The 18,854-nt window shown below is 54.3% G+C and overlaps 1 protein-coding gene across 1 annotated transcript in view; it reads left to right on the top strand.

Annotated features, from left to right (window-relative positions):
* Positions 1-18,854, top strand: part of LOC139746310 (serine/threonine-protein kinase SIK2-like) — a 184,800-nt gene that overhangs the window by 136,269 nt on the left and 29,677 nt on the right. Inside the window, exons 7-8 of the mRNA XM_071657429.1 lie at positions 12,639-12,853; positions 13,095-14,960. Coding sequence (XP_071513530.1) covers positions 12,639-12,853; positions 13,095-14,960 — 2,081 coding nt within the window. The remainder of the gene's footprint in view (positions 1-12,638; positions 12,854-13,094; positions 14,961-18,854) is intronic.

The following is an 18,854-nucleotide window of genomic DNA, read 5'->3' as shown; positions in this document are numbered from 1 at the left end:
GCTTATGTTTGGATCGTTGACGGGGGGGGGGGGTGAAGAGGGGGGCTTATGTTTGGATCGTTGACGGGGGGGGTGAAGAGGGGGGCTTATGTTTCGATCGTTGACGGGGGGAAAAGAGGGGGGACCTTATGTTTCGACCGTTGACGGGGACAGAGGGGAGGTTTATGTTTCGATCGTTGACGGGGGGGGTGAAGAGGGGGGACTTATGTTTCGACCGTTGACGGGGGGGTGTGAAGAGGGGGGTTTATGTTTCGATCGTTGACGGGGGGGAGAGGGAACGACTTTTATTTTGAATGGTGTATATGTCTCGGCTGGTAGAAACATCATTCGATTTTTCATGATAATTTCAAGTCTAGAAGCGTTCCATCAAGATAAATATATATATATATATATATATATATATATATATATATATATATATATATATATATATATATATATATATATATATATATATATATATATATTGCAGTTTCGCTTGTGAACCTGAGAATAAGAAGTATTTTTCGTGCTGAATACCAATCTGGGGTTGATATACTGTGTGAGGGGGAATTGAGGTCTGTAATTAATGGTTGGGGGATGGGGACTGGGGAGCAGATCAGGTGGGGAGGCCAGGTGGACGGTCGGGGGGGACTTGGGAGTAGGTCACTATGGGGAGGCCAGGTGAGTGGGTGGGAACTGGTTAATAGGTCAGTATGGGGTGGATCGAGGACTTTCTGGAATCATCGAATGTGTGGGGTGGTCAGGGGTGTGCTTCCCCTCCAGACAGTGTGTGTGGGGTGGTCAGGGCTGTGCTTCCCCTCCAGACAGTGTGTGTGGGGTGGTCAGGGCTGTGCTTCCCCTCCAGACCGTGTGTGTGTGGGGTGGTCAGGGCTGTACTTCCCCTCCAGACAATGTGTGTGGGGTGGTCAGGGCTGTGCTTCCCCTCCAGACCGTGTGTGTGTGGGGTGGTCAGGGCTGTGCTTCCCCTCCAGACCCTGTGTGTGGGGTGGTCAGGGCTGTGCTTCCCCTCCAGACCCTGTGTGGGGTAATCAGGGCTGTGCTTCCCCTCCAGACTCTGTGTGTGGGGTGGTCAGGGCTGTGCTTCCCCTCCAGACCCTGTGGGGGTGGTCAGGGCTGTGCTTCCCCTCCAGACTGTGTGTGTGGGGTGGTCAGGGCTGTACATCCCCTTCAGATCCTGTGTGTGGGGGTGTTCAGGGCTGTGCTTCCCCTCCAGACAGTGTGTATGGGGTGGTCAGGGCTGTGCTTCCCCTCCAGACCCTGTGTGTGTGGGGTGGTCAGGGCTGTGCTTCCCCTCCAGACCCTGTGTGTGGGGTGGTCAGGGCTGTGCTTACCCTCTAGACCCTGTGTGTGGGGTGGTCAGGGCTGTGCTTCCCCTCCAGACCCTGTGTGTGTGGGGTGGTCAGGGCTGTGCTTCCCCTGCAGACCCTGTGTGTGTGGGGTGGTCAGCGCTGTGCATCCCCTGCAGACCCTGTGTGTGGGGTGGTCAGCGCTGTGCTTCCCCTCCAGACCATGTGTGTGGGGTGATCAGGGCTGTGCTTCCCCTCCAGACCCTATGTGTGTGGGATGATAAGGGCTGTGCTTCCCCTCCAGACCCTGTGTGTGGGGTGGTCAAGGCTGTGATTCCCCTCCAATGTGTGTGGGGTGGTCAGGGCTGTGCTTCCCCTCCAGACACTGTGTGTGTGGGGTGGTCAGGGCTGTGCTTCCCCTCCAGACCATGTGTGTGGGATGGTCAGCGCTGTGCTTCCCCTCCAGACAATGTGTGTGTGGGGTGGTCAGGGCTGTGCTTCCCCTCCAGACCCTGTGTGCATGGGGTGGTCAGGGCTGTGCTTCCCCTCCAGACCCTGTGTGCATGGGTTGGTCAGCGCTGTGCTTCCCCTCCAGACCCTGTGTGTGGAGTGGTCAGGGCTGTGCATCGCCTCCAGACCCTGTGTGTGGGGGTGGTCAGCGCTGTGCTTCTCCAGACCCTGTGTGTGGGGTGGTCAGGGCTGTGCTTCCCCTCCAGACAATGTGTGTGGGGTGTTCAGGGCTGTCCTTCCCCTCCAGACCCTGTGTGTGTGGGATAAGGGCTGTGCTTCCCCTCCAGATCCTGTGTGTGGGGTGGTCAGGGCTGTGCTTCCCCTCCAGACCGTGTGTGGGGTGGTCAGGGTTGTGCTTCCCCTCCAGACCCTGTGTGTGTGGGGTGGTCAGGGCTGTGCTTCCCCTCCAGACCATGTGTGTGGGGTGGTCAGCGCTGTGCTTCCCCTCCAGACCCTGTGTGTGTGGGGTGGTCAGGGCTGTGCTTCCCCTCCAGACCCTGTGTGCATGGGATGGTCAGGGCTGTGCTTCCCCTCCAGACCCTGTATGCATGGGGTGGTCAGGGCTGTGCTTCCCCTCCAGATCCTGTGTGTGTGGGGTGGTCAGGGCTGTGCTTCCCCTCCAGACCCTTTGTGTGGGGTGGCCAGGGCTGTGCTTCCCCTCCAGACCCTGTGTGCATGGGGTGGTCAGGGCTGTGTTTCCCCTCCAGAGCCTGTGTGTGGGGTGGTCAGGGATGTGCTTCCCCTCCAGACCCTGTGTGTGGGGTGATCAGGGCTGTGCTTCCCCTCCAGACCCTGTGCGTGGGGTGGGCAGGGCTGTGCATCCCCTTCAGACCCTGTGTGTGGGGGTGTTCAGGGGTGTGCATCCCCTCCAGACCCTGTGTGTGTGGGGTGGTCAGGGCTGTGCTTCCCCTCCAGACCCTATCTGTGTGGGGTGGTCAGGGCTGTGCATTCCCTCCAGACCCTGTGTGTGGGGTGGTCAGGGCTGTGCTTCCCCTCCAGAGCCTGTGTGTGGGGTGATCAGGGCTGTGCTTCCCCTCCAGACCCTATCTGTGTGGGTGGTCAGGGCTGTGCTTCCCCTCCAGACCCTGTGTGTGGGGTGATCAGGGCTGTGCTTCCCCTCCAGACCTTGTGTGTGGGGTGGTCAGGGCTGTGCTTACCCTCCAGACCCTGTGTGTGGGGTCAGGGCTGTGCTTCCCCTCCAGACCGTGTGTGTGTGGGGTGGTCAGGGCTGTGCTTCCCCTCCAGACCATGTGTGTGGGGTGGTCAGCGCTGTGCTTCCCCTCCAGACCCTGTTTGTGTGGGGTGGTCAGGGCTGTGCTTCCCCTCCAGACCCTGTGTGTGGGGTGGTCAGGGCTGTGCTTCCCCTCCAGACCCTGTGTGTGTGGGGTGGTCAGGGCTGTGCTTCCCCTCCAGACCCTGTGTGTGTGGGGTGGTCAGCGCTGTGCATCCCCTGCAGGCCCTGTGTGTGGGGTGGTCAGCGCTGTGCTTCCCCTCTAGACCCTGTGTGTGGGGTGATCAGGGCTGTGCTTCCCCTCCAGACCCTGTGTGTGTGGGGTGATAAGGGCTGTGCTTCCCCTCCAGACCCTGTGTGTGGGGTGGTCAGGGCTGTGCTTCCCCTCCAGACACTGTGTGTGGGGTGGTCAGGGCTGTGCTTCCCCTCCAGACCCTGTGTGTGTGGGGTGTCAGGGCTGTGCTTCCCCTCCAGACCCTGTGTGTGGGGTGGTCAGGGCTGTGCTTCCCCTCCAGACCCTGTGTGTGGGGTGGTCAGGGCTGTGCTTCCCCTCCAGACCCTGTGTGTGGGGTGGTCAGGGCTGTGCTTCCCCTCCAGACCCTGTGTGTGGGGTGGTCAGGGCTGTGCTTCCCCTCCAGACCTGTGTGTGTGGGGTGGTCAGGGCTGTGCTTCCCCTCCAGACCCTGTGTGTGGGGTGGTCAGCGCTGTGCTTCCCCTCCAGACCCTGTGTGTGTGGGGTGGTCAGGGCTGTGCATCCCCTCCAGACCCTGTGTGTGGGGTGGTCAGGGCTGTGCTTCCCCTCGAGACCCTGTGTGTGAGGTGATCAGGGCTGTGCTTCCCCTCCAGACTCTGTGTGTGGGGTGGTCAGGGCTGTGCTTCCCCTCCAGACCCTGTGTGTGGGATAATCAGGGCTGTGCTTCCCCTCCAGACCCTGTGTGTGGGGTGGTCAGCGCTCTGCTTCCCCTCCAGACCCTGTGTGTGTGGGGTGGTCAGGGCTGTGCTTCCCCTCCAGACCCTGTGTGTGGGGTGGTCAGGGCTGTGCATCCCCTTCAGATCCTGTGTGTGGGGTGGTCAGGGCTGTGCTTCCCCTCCAGACCCTGTGTGTGTGGGGTGGTCAGGGCTGTGCTTCCCCTCCAGACCCTGTGTGTGGGGTGGTCAGGGCTGTGCTTCCCCTCCAGACCCTTTGTGTGGGGTGGTCAGGGCTGTGCTTCCCCTCCAGACCCTGTGTGTGTGGGGTGGTCAGCGCTGTGCATCCCCTGCAGACCCTGTGTGTGGGGTGGTCAGCGCTGTGCTTCCCCTCTAGACCCTGTGTGTGGGGTGATCAGGGCTGTGCTTCCCCTCCAGACCCTGTGTGTGTGGGGTGGTAAGGGCTGTGCTTCCCCTCCAGACCCTGTGTGTGGGGTGGTCATGGCTGTGCTTCCCCTCCAGACCATGTGTGTGGGGTGGTCAGGGCTGTGCTTCCCCTCCAGACCCTGTGTGTGTGGGGTTGTCAGGGCTGTGCTTCCCCTCCAGACCATGTGTGTGGGGTGGTCAGCGCTGTGCTTCCCCTCCAGACCCTGTGTGTGTGGGGTGGTCAGGGCTGTGCTTCCCCTCCAGACCCTTTGTGTGGGGTGGTCAGGGCTGTTTCCCCTCCAGACCCTGTGTGCATGGGGTGGTCAGGGCTGTGCTTCCCCTCCAGACCCTGTGTGTGTGGGGTGGTCAGGGCTGTGCTTCCCCTCCAGACCCTGTGTGTGGGATAATCAGGGCTGTGCTTCCCCTCCAGACCCTGTGTGTGGGGTGGTCAGCGCTCTGCTTCCCCTCCAGATCCTGTGTGTGTGGGGGTGGGGTGGTGAGGGCTGTCCTTCCCCTCCAGACCCTGTGTGTGGGGTGGTCAGGGCTGTGCATCCCCTTCAGATCCTGTGTGTGGGGGTGTTCAGGGCTGTGCTTCCCCTCCAGACCCTGTGTGTGTGGGGTGGTCAGGGCTGTGCTTCCCCTCCAGATCCTGTGTGTGGGGTGTTCAGGGCTGTGCTTCCCCTCCAGACCCTTTGTGTGGGGTGGTCAGGGCTGTGCTTCCCCTCCAGACCCTGTGTGTGTGGGGTGGTCAGCGCTGTGCATCCCCTGCAGACCCTGTGTGTGGGGTGGTCAGCGCTGTGCTTTCCTTCTAGACCCTGTGTGTGGGGTGATCAGGGCTGTGCTTCCCCTCCAGACCCTGTGTGTGTGGGGTGATAAGGGCTGTGCTTCCCCTCCAGACCCTGTGTGTGGGGTGGTCATGGCTGTGCTTCCCCTCCAGACAATGTGTGTGGGGTGGTCAGGGCTGTGCTTCCCCTCCAGACCCTGTGTGTGTGGGGTTGTCAGGGCTGTGCTTCCCCTCCAGACCATGTGTGTGGGGTGGTCAGCGCTGTGTTTCCCCTCCAGACCCTGTGTGTGTGGGGTGGTCAGGGCTGTGCTTCCCCTCCAGACCCTTTGTGTGGGGTGGTCAGGGCTGTTTCCCCTCCAGAACCTGTGTGCATGGGGTGGTCAGGGTTGTGCTTCCCCTCCAGACCCTGTGTGTGTGGGGTGGTCAGGGCTGTGCTTCCCCTCCAGACCCTGTGTGTGGGGTGGACAGCGCTGTGCATCCCCTTCAGACCCTGTGTGTGGGGTGGTTAGGGCTGTGCCTCCCCTCCAGACCCTGTGTGCATGGGGTGGTCAGCGCTGTGCTTCCCCTCCAGACCCTGTGTGTGGAGTGGTCAGGGCTGTGCATCCCCTCCAGACCCTGTGTGTGGGGGTGGTCAGCGCTGTGCTTCCCCTCCAGACCCTGTGTGTGGGGTGGTCAGCGCTGTGCTTCCCCTCCAGACCCTGTGTGTGGGGTGGTCAGGGCTGTGCTTCCCCTCCAGACCCTGTGTGTGTGGGGTGTTCAGGGCTGTGCTTCCCCTCCAGACCCTGTGTGTGGGGTGGTCAGGGCTGTGCTTCCCCTCCAGACCCTGTGTGTGGGGTGGTCAGGGCTGTGCTTCCCCTCCAGACCCTGTGTGTGTGGGGTGGTCAGGGCTGTGCTTCCCCTCCAGACCCTGTGTGTGGGGTGGTCAGGGCTGTGCTTCCCCTCCAGACCCTGTGTGTGGGGTGGTCAGGGCTGTGCTTCCCCTCCAGACCCTGTGTGTGGGGTGGTCAGGGCTGTGCTTCCCCTCCAGACCCTGTGTGTGGGGTGGTCAGGGCTGTGCTTCCCCTCCAGACCTGTGTGTGGGGTGGTCAGGGCTGTGCTTCCCCTCCAGACCCTGTGTGTGGGGTGGTCAGGGCTGTGCTTCCCCTCCAGACCCTGTGTGTGGGGTGGTCAGGGCTGTGCTTCCCCTCCAGACCCTGTGTGTGTGGGGTGTCAGGGCTGTGCTTCCCCTCCAGACCCTGTGTGTTGGGTGGTCAGGGCTGTGCATCCCCTTCAGACCCTGTGTGTGGGGTGGTCAGGGCTGTGCTTCCCCTCCAGACCCTGTGTGTGTGGGATGGTCAGGGCTGTGCATCCCCTTCAGACCCTGTGTGTGGGGGTGTTCAGGGCTGTGCTTCCCCTCCAGACCCTGTGTGTGTGGGGTGGTCAGGGCTGTGCTTCCCCTCCAGACCCTATGTGTGTGGGGTGGTCAGGGCTGTGCATCCCCTCCAGACCCTGTGTGTGGGGTGGTCAGGGCTGTGCTTCCCCTCCAGACCCTGTGTGTGGGGTGGTCAGGGCTGTGCTTCCCCTCCAGACCCTGTGTGTGGGGTGGTCAGGGCTGTGCTTCCCCTCCAGACCCTGTGTGTGGGGTGGTCAGGGCTGTGCTTCCCCTCCAGACCCTGTGTGTGGGGTGGTCAGGGCTGTGCTTCCCCTCCAGACCCTGTGTGTGGGGTGGTCAGGGCTGTGCTTCCCCTCCAGACTGTGTGGGGGTGGTCAGGGCTGTGCTTCCCCTCCAGACCCTGTGTGTGGGGTGGTCAGGGCTGTGCTTCCCCTCCAGACCCTGTGTGTGGGGTGGTCAGGGCTGTGCTTCCCCTCCAGACCCTGTGTGTGGGGTGGTCAGGGCTGTGCTTCCCCTCCAGACCCTGTGTGTGGGGGTGGTCAGGGCTGTGCTTCCCCTCCAGACCCTGTGTGTGGGGTGGTCAGGGCTGTGCTTCCCCTCCAGACCTGTGTGTGGGGTGGTCAGGGCTGTGCTTCCCCTCCAGACCCTGTGTGTGGGGTGGTCAGGGCTGTGCTTCCCCTCCAGACCCTGTGTGTGGGGTGGTCAGGGCTGTGCTTCCCCTCCAGACCCTGTGTGTGGGGTGGTCAGGGCTGTGCTTCCCCTCCAGACCCTGTGTGTGGGGTGGTCAGGGCTGTGCTTCCCCTCCAGACCCTGTGTGTGGGGGTGGTCAGGGCTGTGCTTCCCCTCCAGACCTGTGTGTGGGGTGGTCAGGGCTGTGCTTCCCCTCCAGACCCTGTGTGTGGGGTGGTCAGGGCTGTGCTTCCCCTCCAGACCCTGTGTGTGGGGTGGTCAGGGCTGTGCTTCCCCTCCAGACCCTGTGTGTGGGGTGGTCAGGGCTGTGCTTCCCCTCCAGACCCTGTGTGTGGGGTGGTCAGGGCTGTGCTTCCCCTCCAGACCCTGTGTGTGGGGTGGTCAGGGCTGTGCTTCCCCTCCAGACCCTGTGTGTGGGGTGGTCAGGGCTGTGCTTCCCCTCCAGACCCTGTGTGTGGGGTGGTCAGGGCTGTGCTTCCCCTCCAGACCCTGTGTGTGGGGTGGTCAGGGCTGTGCTTCCCCTCCAGACCCTGTGTGTGGGGTGGTCAGGGCTGTGCTTCCCCTCCAGACCCTGTGTGTGGGGTGGTCAGGGCTGTGCTTCCCCTCCAGACCCTGTGTGTGGGGTGGTCAGGGCTGTGCTTCCCCTCCAGACCCTGTGTGTGGGGTGGTCAGGGCTGTGCTTCCCCTCCAGACCCTGTGTGTGGGGTGGTCAGGGCTGTGCTTCCCCTCCAGACCCTGTGTGTGGGGTGGTCAGGGCTGTGCTTCCCCTCCAGACCCTGTGTGTGGGTGTCAGGGCTGTGCTCCCTCCAGACGTGTGTGTGGGGGGTAGGCTGTGCTTCCCTCCAGACCCTGTGTGTGGGGTGGTAGGGCTGTGCTCCCCTCCAGACCGTGTGTGGGGTGTCAGGCTGTGTTCCCCTCCAGACGTGTGTGGGGGTCAGGGCTGTGCTTCCCTCCGAGTTGTGTGGGGTGGTCAGGCTGTGCTTCCCCTCCAGATGTTGTGGGGTGTAGGGCTGTGCTCCCTCCAGACGGTGTGGGGGTGGTCAGGGCTGTCTTCCCTCCGACCTGTGTGTGGGGTGGTCAGGCTGCTTCCTCAGTGTGGGGGGTGGTCAGGGCTGTGCTTCCCCTCCGGTTGGGGTGGCAGGGGTCCTCAGACCCTGTGTGGTGGTCAGGCTGGCTTCCCCATGTGTGGGGGTCAGGGTGTGTTCCTCAGATGTGTGGGTGGTCAGGGGTGCTCCTCAGTGTGTGTGGGGTGGTCAGGGGTGCTTCCCCCGCCGTTTGGGGTGTGTGTGGGGTGGTCAGGGCTGTGCTTCCCCTCAGACCCTGTGTGTGGGGTGGTCAGGGCTGTGCTTCCCCTCCAGACCCTGTGTGTGGGGTGGTCAGGGCTGTGCTTCCCCTCCAGACCCTGTGTGTGTGGGGTGGTCAGGGCTGTGCTTCCCCTCCAGACCCTGTGTGTGGGGTGGTCAGGGCTGTGCTTCCCCTCCAGACCCTGTGTGTGGGGTGGTCAGGGCTGTGCTTCCCCTCCAGACCCTGTGTGTGGGGGTGGTCAGGGCTGTGCTTCCCCTCCAGACCCTGTGTGTGGGGTGGTCAGGGCTGTGCTTCCCCTCCAGACCCTGTGTGTGGGGTGGTCAGGGCTGTGCTTCCCCTCCAGACCCTGTGTGTGGGGTGGTCAGCGCTGTGCTTCCCCTCCAGACCCTGTGTGTGGGGTGGTCAGGCGCTGTGCTTCCCCTCTAGACCCTGTGTGTGGGGTGGATCAGGGCTGTGCTTCCCCTCCAGACCCTGTGTGTGTGGGGTGGTCAGGGCTGTGCTTCCCCTCCAGACCCTGTGTGTGGGGTGGTCAGGGCTGTGCTTCCCCTCCAGACATGTGTGTGGGGTGGTCAGGGCTGTGCTTCCCCTCCAGACCCTGTGTGTGGGGTGGTCAGGGCTGTGCTTCCCCTCCAGACCCTGTGTGTGGGGTGGTCAGGGCTGTGCTTCCCCTCCAGTGTGTGTGGGGTGGTCAGGGCTGTGCTTCCCCTCCAGACCCTGTGTGTGGGGTGGTCAGGGCTGTGCTTCCCCTCCAGACCCTGTGTGTGGGGTGGTCAGGGCTGTGCTTCCCCTCCAGACCCTGTGTGTGGGGTGGTCAGGGCTGTGCTTCCCCTCCAGACCCTGTGTGTGGGGTGGTCAGGGCTGTGCTTCCCCTCCAGACCCTGTGTGTGGGGTGGTCAGGGCTGTGCTTCCCCTCCAGACAGTGTGTGTGTGGTGGTCAGGGCTGTGCTTCCCCTCCAGACCCTGTGTGTAGGGTGGTCAGGGCTGTGCTTCCCCTCCAGACCGTGTGTGTGGGGTGCTCAAGGCTGTGCTTCCCCTCCAGACAGTGTGTGTGGGGTGGTCAGGGCTGTGCTTTCCCTCCAGACAGTTTGTGTGGGGTGGTCAGCGCTGTGCTTCCCCTCCAGACCCTGTGTGTGTGGGGTGTTAAGGGCTGTGCTTCCCCTCCAGACCGTGTGTGGGGTGGTCAGGGCTGTGCTTCCCATCCAGACAATGTGTGTGGGGTGGTCAGGGCTATGCTTCCCTCCAGACCATGTGTGTGGGGTGGTCAGGGCTGTGCTTCCCCTCCAGACCATGTGTGGTGGGTGGTCAGGGCTGTGCTTCCCCTCCAGACCATGTGTGTGGGGTGGTCAGGGCTGTGCTTCCCCTCCAGTCCTTGTGTGTGGGGTGGTCAGGGCTGTGCTTCCCCTCCAGACAGTGTGTGTGGGGTGGTCAGGTCTGTGCTTTCCCTTCAGACCATGTGTGTGTGTGGGGTGGTCAGCGCTGTGCTTCACCTCCAGACAGTGTGTGTGGGGTGGTCAGGTCTGTGCTTTTCCTTCAGACCATGTGTGTGTGAGGGGTGGTCAGCGCTGTGCTTCCCCTCCAGACCATGTGTGTGTGGGGTGGTCAGCGCTGTGCTTCACCTCCAAACCATGTGTGTGTGGGGTGTTAAGGGCTGTGCTTCCCCTCGAGACCGTGTGTGTGGGGTGGTCAGGGCTGTGCTTCCTCTCCAGACCATGTGTGTGTGGGGTGGTCAGGGCTGTGCTTCCCCTGCAGACCATGTGTGTGTGGAGTGTTAAGGGCTGTGCTTCCCCTCCAGACCATGTGTGTGTGGGGTGGTCAGGGCTGTGCTTCCCCTCCAGACAGTGTGTGTGGGGTGGTCTGGGCTGTGCTTCCCCTCCAGTGTGTGTGGGGTGGTCAGGGCTGTGCTTCCCCTTCAGACCATGTGTGTGTGGGGTGGTCAGGGCTGTTCTTCCCCTCCAGACCATGTGTGTGTGTGTGTGTGTGGAGTGTTAAGGGCTGTGCTTCCCCTCATTCCCCCGCCAGAAAGTTTCCCCCGCCCACTGATGACGTCAGCGCCGCCCACAGGTGGTGGCTCCAGCAGTGTTGCCAACCGCTCCTTCCCACGACACCATCCATACCTGCCACGAACCTTAAAACTTCGGTCGCGGGATGATGACCAAGAAAGAGACAACCAGATTTCTTGTATCAATATTCCATCGTAATAACTTGGAACATTTGGTGTACTCAAGTCCTGAGTTGTAGCTTAAAGGGGGGAAAATATTGTCAAACTCGAGAGAGAGAGAGAGAGAGAGAGAGAGAGAGAGAGAGAGAGAGAGAGAGAGAGAGAGAGAGAGAGAGAGAGAGAGAGAGAGTTGAGTGGTGATGGGGGGAGGATGGATGGGGGAAGGGGGGGGAGGTTGAGAGGTATTCTTACCACCGATAGAAATTCCTTCAAATCACCTCAGGCAGTTGTAACGAAATTAATGCCGCCACTTCGGTCTCCCCCCCCAGAGAGAGAGAGAGAGAGAGAGGTAACCACTTTGGTACCCCCAGAGAGAGAGGTAACCACTTTGGTACCCCCAGAGAGAGAGAGAGGTAACCACTTTGGTACCCCCAGAGAGAGAGAGAGAGAGAGAGAGAGAGAGAGAGAGAGAGAGAGAGAGAGAGAGAGGTAACCACTCTGGTGCCCCCAGAGAGAGAGGTAACCACTTTGGTACCCCCAGAGAGAGAGAGAGAGAGGGGGGGAGGGAGAGTTAACCACTTTGGTGCCCCCAGAGAGAGAGAGCCTGTGTTACCTTGGGCTTTCCCCGGGGGTAACCCTCTGATGGAATTTTCTTTTTTTTTGGAGGGGTGAGGGAGGAGGTGGGGCATTAACATTCCACGTTACTCTGCCGTAATGCACAAATGTGTGCGGTGGTGGTGCCGCCGCCAGGCCCGCCCGCCCGCGCCACGCTCATACCAGCGGCATCCATTGAGGACTGATCGATTCGCGAATATAAAATCTCAAGAACACCAATCGAGTGTCTTGCGTATTAAGGAGAAGGTGTACGATTTAAGGTGTTTTGTGTCATACAGCGGCTTAATTACGTTCCCGGTTATTAATTAGGAGGCAGAATTAAAACACACGATGAGGCATTTGTTGTGTATGGGGTCGTGTGTTGTGGAGAGGGTGAGGCGTGTGCGTGTTGGCTGTGGTGGTGTAGGTGCGTGTTGGAGGGAGGGAGGGAGGCAGGGCAGGGAGGGCCGGGTAAGCCTGGCTGCTGAACGTGACTGAGCTTCGATTCTTTAACTCCCGTGACGTCAAACTGTGGAACCAAGTGTTTCACATGCTTTCGTCCTGTTCTGTTTTGACGTCGAATGCCCGTGCTAACGGTGGTGATTGGCGGGGGGGTTGGGGGGGGGGTGTGGGGAGGTTGGTGTTCCAGTACAGTGCTGGTGTTAAGATGTGGTATTGGTGAGGTTGGTTTTTTTTTTCTATTTTGTAATAGTACTGGTGTTGGTGTTAACGCACCGGGGTTTGGTAACGTAACACACTGGTGTTCCTGTTAAATATACAGTACTGGTTTACTGTCTTCACTGATGCTTGTGTTGGGATGCTGTACCTAGTGCTGTTCCTCTCTTACATCGTACTGGTTCTGGCCTTATGTAATGGTGGTGTCAGTGGCTTTTTGCAGTGTGTGTGTGTGTGTGTGTGTGTGTGAAGGAGCTCTCAATTATAATGGTGTTTGGTGTGATGCTGGTGCTTGTTTATCATCCGCAGGGCAAAGAGGATTTTGCAAAAGGGTGGTGCTTCTGGTGTAGCATGAAGTGCTATGGTGTATATACCAATGGTGGTGGTATTACTGTGGGTTTCAGTTTGCTGAAGTATGATATGTATGGTAGCAGTGATATGTGCTATCAGGAGAAAGAGTTCCATTGTCACAATTTGGGTTAGGTTACAATCTAATGTTTGTGCTGGACAAGACGATTTTGATGCTTTAATCAGGCATTCTTGGTCGACTTGATGCTGTTGGTGAACTGATTGATGGGCCCATTTTTATAAACGTAGGTATCAACAATAAAACTTTACGTACCTTGACGATGGAATTAATTTTGCAATGAAAACTATGGTAGTTTTCACCATGGCTAACTTTGGTATGTTATCACCAGATTGTGAGCAGCTAGTGAGAAAGATGCTTGTGCTGGATCCCACTCGACGTTACACTGTGGATCAAATAAAGAGACATAGATGGATGCAAGCAGAGGAACCTCCCCGATTGTCTTTTGATTCCCCCACCATCAGGGCAGAGAAGACAACTGACCCCAATGAGCAGGTTCTCAGGGTCATGCAGGAACTGGGCATAGATACTGCTAGAACCAGAGAGGTGAGTTGATTAATCACTGTTAATTTTCCTAATAACTGCAAAAAATTAATCACCTTGAGAAATTCTTGTTGAAGCTAAAATTATTGTATCTGCTGATTTTATGAGAATAAGATTGTCACAATATGAAAACTTCATAATTTATTAGACATGAGAGAACATGCAGTACATTTTAACTAATGGAAATGGAGACTTTTAAATACCACACTTACCAGCTCGTAACAAAAATCATTATCTCTTTCAGTCTCTTCTAAGTGAAGCATACGACAATTATACAGCCATTTACCTGTTGTTACTGGAGCGCCTCAAACAACATCGATCATCTCTGCACAGTGATAAACATGCAGGCCTAGAACAGCAGCGTCGCAGACCTTCCAGTGTGGCTGAGGCAGCTATGAGAAAGATGTGTGCATTGGTACCTTCAGGCAAAGCATCCCCAACGTCTGCCAATTTACACACCACGCAACTCTCAGGTTCATCAGGGAGCACCACAGTGGGGATGCCAACACCCCCTCATTGTGAGGCCTCTCCTCTTATTGGCATTAGCCCTCTCATCACCCAAGAAGCATTAATGGCAAGGCCATATGGCCATACAGGAAGAATGTTACCAGCAATACCAGGAGAACAGACCAGTATGCCACATAGCTATATATCAAACTTTCCCAACATGGGACAGCGTGGGAGTATGGGAAGTGGCGTACCTGAGGCAGAGATAGTTACTACAAGTATAACACCCCATGTCTCCCCACCCTTCAGAGAACAAAGTCAAGAATCTCAGACTGAATTTACACATGCTTATCAAAATATTGTTACAACAACTGGGGGTATACCAATGGCACTAATAGGCAAAAGTTATCGTGACAGTGAGAGTGGGGCTTCCACCTCTATTGATGAAGGGGTGGAAGCTGATATGTGTGACTCAGAGTGTGGTTCAATTGTAGGGATGACTCGTAGTGGCCATTGTATGCTACAAAACATCAAAAGTGCCTCACAGCAGTCTTCAGAAACCTCTCAGTGCACTGATTCACCTCTTGGCAGTGTTACTAGTACAGAGTCTACATTTGAAAGTTTTGAGTCTCAATTAGAGCCTGATTTAGCAGTTTCACTATCATCTTGCTCTCATGCATCCCTGACAGCAAGACCGTTATTACCTAGTGGGGCACCATCACGTTCTTTGCAGCCACAGGCCCAGCTTGATCCAACTGCTGATACCCCTGATCGTACACACACTCGCTCACCAGTAAACTTCCGTGAAGGTCGACGTGCCTCCGATGGATTAGTCACTCAAGGTGTTATAGCATTCCGACAAAGACTAATCGAGACTGAAAAGGCTCTTGGTTTAACAGAGCTTCACAGTGTACAACAGGAGCAACAAGCTCTTACATCACTTTACCAGGCAGTAGCTGTTGCAGGGAGTGAGGAGACTACTACCAGGCATCTGTCTCATGATCAGCAACAGCAAGATACAGATTACTGTCGGCAATGGAGACATTCTTATGCTGGCTCTGATGAGATGAGCCGAGCTCCTTTAGTAAGACAAAGGGTTTCATTACCAGACACTCTTAGTTTTACTACACAAAAGCTTCTTCAAGCCAAAGATCCTACAAAAGATACTGACTATTCTGTAACTAAACCACTACAGCAGCAACTTTTTCAACACAGACTTCAGCAAAAGCGTCAAATTTTACAAAAACAAGCAGCATTCCCAAGACAATCGTTCCCTGTTGGTTGTGAGCTTTCTCGGAGGCAAATGGTTAGGCAAGCATCATACAAGCTAGCACAGCAACAACCTGTGCTTCCGCCACTCCCTGCAGAACTTACTGCAGCACATCTTCTTTCTGGGTTGAATCAGTCTGACTTGGCATGTCCAACCATTGCAGAACATGTAGGTCTTGCTGATCAGGATGAGGAGGAATGGGAAAGTAATCCGGCATGGCGGAATATATCTCCTTGGGCACCAGACACCACTACTGCAACTTGGCATACACTTCCCTCCACACTGGCTGCATGTCAGATCAGTGAAGCTCAGCAACAGTCTCAGCCACCAGTCTCTGGTACAGACAGCCGGACATGGACAGGTCTTCAATCCTGGCACGGAGGATGGCATCAGGTAAAGAAAACAATCTCCATTTTAATTCCTTGAATTTCATCTTGACATTAATAGCATCTAACCAACTATATCATGCTAAACTAACCATGTCAAGAATCTGGTGTTTGTGTTGCCTGTGTGGCATGACTGACACTTTGGGACTGCTTTGACTTGTAGTTGTTCGTACGTCATCCATTGGTTGTTGGAAGTCATTCTTTGAATTACAACTTGATCTTAGTCATAACCAGAAAAAGCTGAATCAGATGCTCAATAAACTTTACATTTTCCAGCAGTGGAAAAAAAAATTCATAGTATATAAGACCCATAACTCTAGTTTAAATTTTCTTGAGTTTTACCATGTGTAAAAAGGTTTAACCCAGAACTGAAACTGGTCACACACTTCAAGAAAATTCCACCCTTGGTCATTACATGCTCCCTTCAAGTAATTCATTTCCACAGCCCGGATTCTTGACCTCTGTGACTCATTCCGTGTCATTGTTTCTGCTGTATAAGTCAGGGTTGAGGACTATGCTGTCTCTTAATCCTTTCATCACTTCCAAGCTTACATCTCTACTTTTCAGTTTTCTATTAAGGGACAAAGTCGTCTTCCCTGTACTGCTCTGTCCCTTATCTCACTTTCTGCATCACCAGACTAACCCAAGATAACTCCTAAATACTTTTAAGTTCTGTTACCTTTTCCAGTTTACATAGTCTAGTGCACTTTCTTCTTTCACATCATAGGGTTTTACTCTTTATTCGTTAACTCTTTCTCTTTTCAAAAACCCTTACTTTACTTCTGATCACATTTATCTTCTATTGCCTATGTTGAAGGAGCAGAAGAGGATATGTTGAATTGGTTTGGACATATGGAGAGAATGAGGGAGGAAAGGTTGACAGAGAGGATATATGTGACAGAGGTGGAGGGGACAAGGAGAAGTGGGAGACCAAATTGGAGGTGGAAGGATGGAGTGAAAAAGATTTTGAGGGATTGTGGCCTGAACATACAGGAGGGTGAGAGGCATGCAAGGAAAAGAGTGAATTGGAACGATGTGGTATACTATGGTTGATGTGTAATTCATGGACTGAACCAGGGCATGTGAAAGGACTGAACCAGGGCATTTGAAATGTCTGGGGTAAACCATGGGAAGGTCTGTAGGGCCCGGATGTGGATAGGGAGTTGTGGTTTCGGTGCTACCTCACTAATGCAGGAAATGGCAAATATATGTATATGTCTGTGTGTGTATATATATATGTATACGTTGGGATATATAGGTATGTATTTTTGCGTGTGTGGACGTGTATGTGTATACATGTGTATGTGGGTGGGTTGGGCCATTCTTTCGTCTATTTCCTTGCACTACCTTGCTAACGCGGGAGACAGCGACAAAGCAAAATAAGTAAAATAAATGAATAAATATATTTTTATTATTATTTTGCTTTGTCGCTGTCTCCCGCGTTAGCGAGGTAGCGCAAGGAAACAGACGAAAGAATGGCCCAACCCGCCCACATACACATGTATATACATACATGCCCACCCATGCACAATATACATACCTATACATCTCAATGTACACATATATATACACACACAGACATATACATATATACACATGTACATAATTCATACTGTCTGCCTTTATTTGTTCCCATCGCCACCTCGCCACACATGGAATAACAACCCCCTCCTCCCTCATGTGTGCGAGGTAGCGCTAGGAAAAACACCAACGGCCCCATTCGTTCACACTCAGTCTCTAGCTGTCATGTAATAATGCACCGAAACCACAGCTCCCTTTCCACATCCAGGCCCCACACACTTTCCATGGTTTACCCCAGATGCTTCACATGCCCTGGTTCAATCCATTGACAGCACGTCGACCCCGGTATACCACATCGTTCCAATTCACTCTATTCCTTGCACGCCTTTCACCCTCCTGCATGTTCAGGCCCCAATCACTCAAAATCTTTTTCACTCCATCTTTCCACCTCCAATTTGGTCTCCCACTTCTCCTCGTTCCCTCCACCTCTGACACATATATCCTCTTGGTCAATCTTTCCCCACTCATTCTCTCCATGTGACCAAACCATTTCAAAACACCCTCTTCTGCTCTCTCAACCACACTCTTTTTATTTCCACACATCTCTCTCACCCTTACATTACTTACTCGATCAAACCACCTCACACCACACATTGTCCTCAAACATCTCATTTCCAGCACATCCACCCTCCTGCGCACAACTCTATCCATAGCCCACGCCTTGCAACCATACAACATTGTTGGAACCACTATTCCTTCAAACATACCCATTTTTGCTTTCCGAGATAATGTTCTCGACTTCCAAACATTCTTCAAGGCTCCCAGAATTTTCACCCCCTCCCCCACCCTATGATTCACTTCCGCTTCCATGGTTCCATCCGCTGCCAGATCCACTCCCAGATATCTAAAACACTTCACTTCCTCCATCTTTGCTCCATTCAAACTTACCTCCCAATTGACTTGACCCTCAACCCTACTGTACCTAATAACCTTGCTCTTATTCACATTTACTCTTAACTTTCTTCTTTCACACACTTTACCAAACTCAGTCACCAGCTTCTGCAGTTTCTCACATGAATCAGCCACCAGTGCTCTATCATCAGCGAACAACAACTGACTCACTTCCCAAGCTCTCTCATCCACAACAGACTTCATACTTGCCCCTCTTTCCAAAACTCTTGCATTCACTTCCCTAACAACCCCATCCATAAACAAATTAAACAACCATGGAGACATCATACATCCCTGCCGCAAACCTACATTCACTGAGAACCAATCACTTTCCTCTCTTCCTACACGTACACATGCCTTACATCCTCGATAAAAACTTTTCACTGCTTCTAACAACAACTTGCCTCCCACACCATATATTCTTAATACCTTCCACAGAGCATCCCTATCAACTCTATCATATGCCTTCTCCAGATCCATAAATGCTACATACAAATCCATTTGTTCTTCTAAGTATTTCTCGCATATATTCTTCAAAGCAAACACCTGATCCACACATCCTCTACCACTTCTGAAACCACACTGCTCTTCCCCAATCTGATGCTCTGTATATGCCTTCACCCTCTCAATCAATACCCTCCCATATAATTTACCAGGAATACTCAACAAACTTATACCTTATAGTGCTATATATATATATATATATATATATATATATATATATATATATATATATATATATATATATATATATATATCCCTGGGGATAGGGGAGAAAGAATACTTCCCACGTATTCCCTGCGTGTCGTAGAAGGCGACTAAAAGGGGAGGGAGCGGGTGGCTGGAAATCCTCCCCTTTCTTGTTTTTTTTAATTTTCCAAAAGAAGGAACAGAGAAGGGGGTCAGGTGAGGATATTCTCTCTAAGGCCCAGTTCTCTGTTGTTAATGCTACCTCGCTAACGCGGGAAATGGCAAATAGTATGAAAAAAAAAAAAAAAATATATATATATATATATATATATATATATATATATATATATATATATATATATATATATATAATATATATATATATATAGATAGCACTACCTCGCTAACGCAGGAGACAGTGACAAAGCAAAATAAAATGAATAATAAAAATAAATAATATATATGTTCCTATAAGTCCATGGGGAAAATGAAACATGATAACGTCCCAAGTGAACTTTCGTGTAATGATCACGTCATCAGGGGTAGAACAAGAGAGGAATATAAGTCAGTTGATATACATCGAAGAGAAGAAGCTAGGACGCCATATGGTAAACATGATGTGATTATTACACAAAAGTGAACTTGGGAACTTTTCGTGTTTCATATTCCCGTGGACTCATAGGAATAGCTTGATCACGCGCTAAATTGTGATCCTTTCCAATATATATATATATATATA

Source organism: Panulirus ornatus, chromosome 64, assembly GCF_036320965.1.
Source record: "Panulirus ornatus isolate Po-2019 chromosome 64, ASM3632096v1, whole genome shotgun sequence".
Taxonomy (NCBI): domain Eukaryota; kingdom Metazoa; phylum Arthropoda; class Malacostraca; order Decapoda; family Palinuridae; genus Panulirus; species Panulirus ornatus.
Note: the sequence above shows the minus strand (reverse complement) of the source record. Positions and strands in the feature narration are given on the sequence as shown.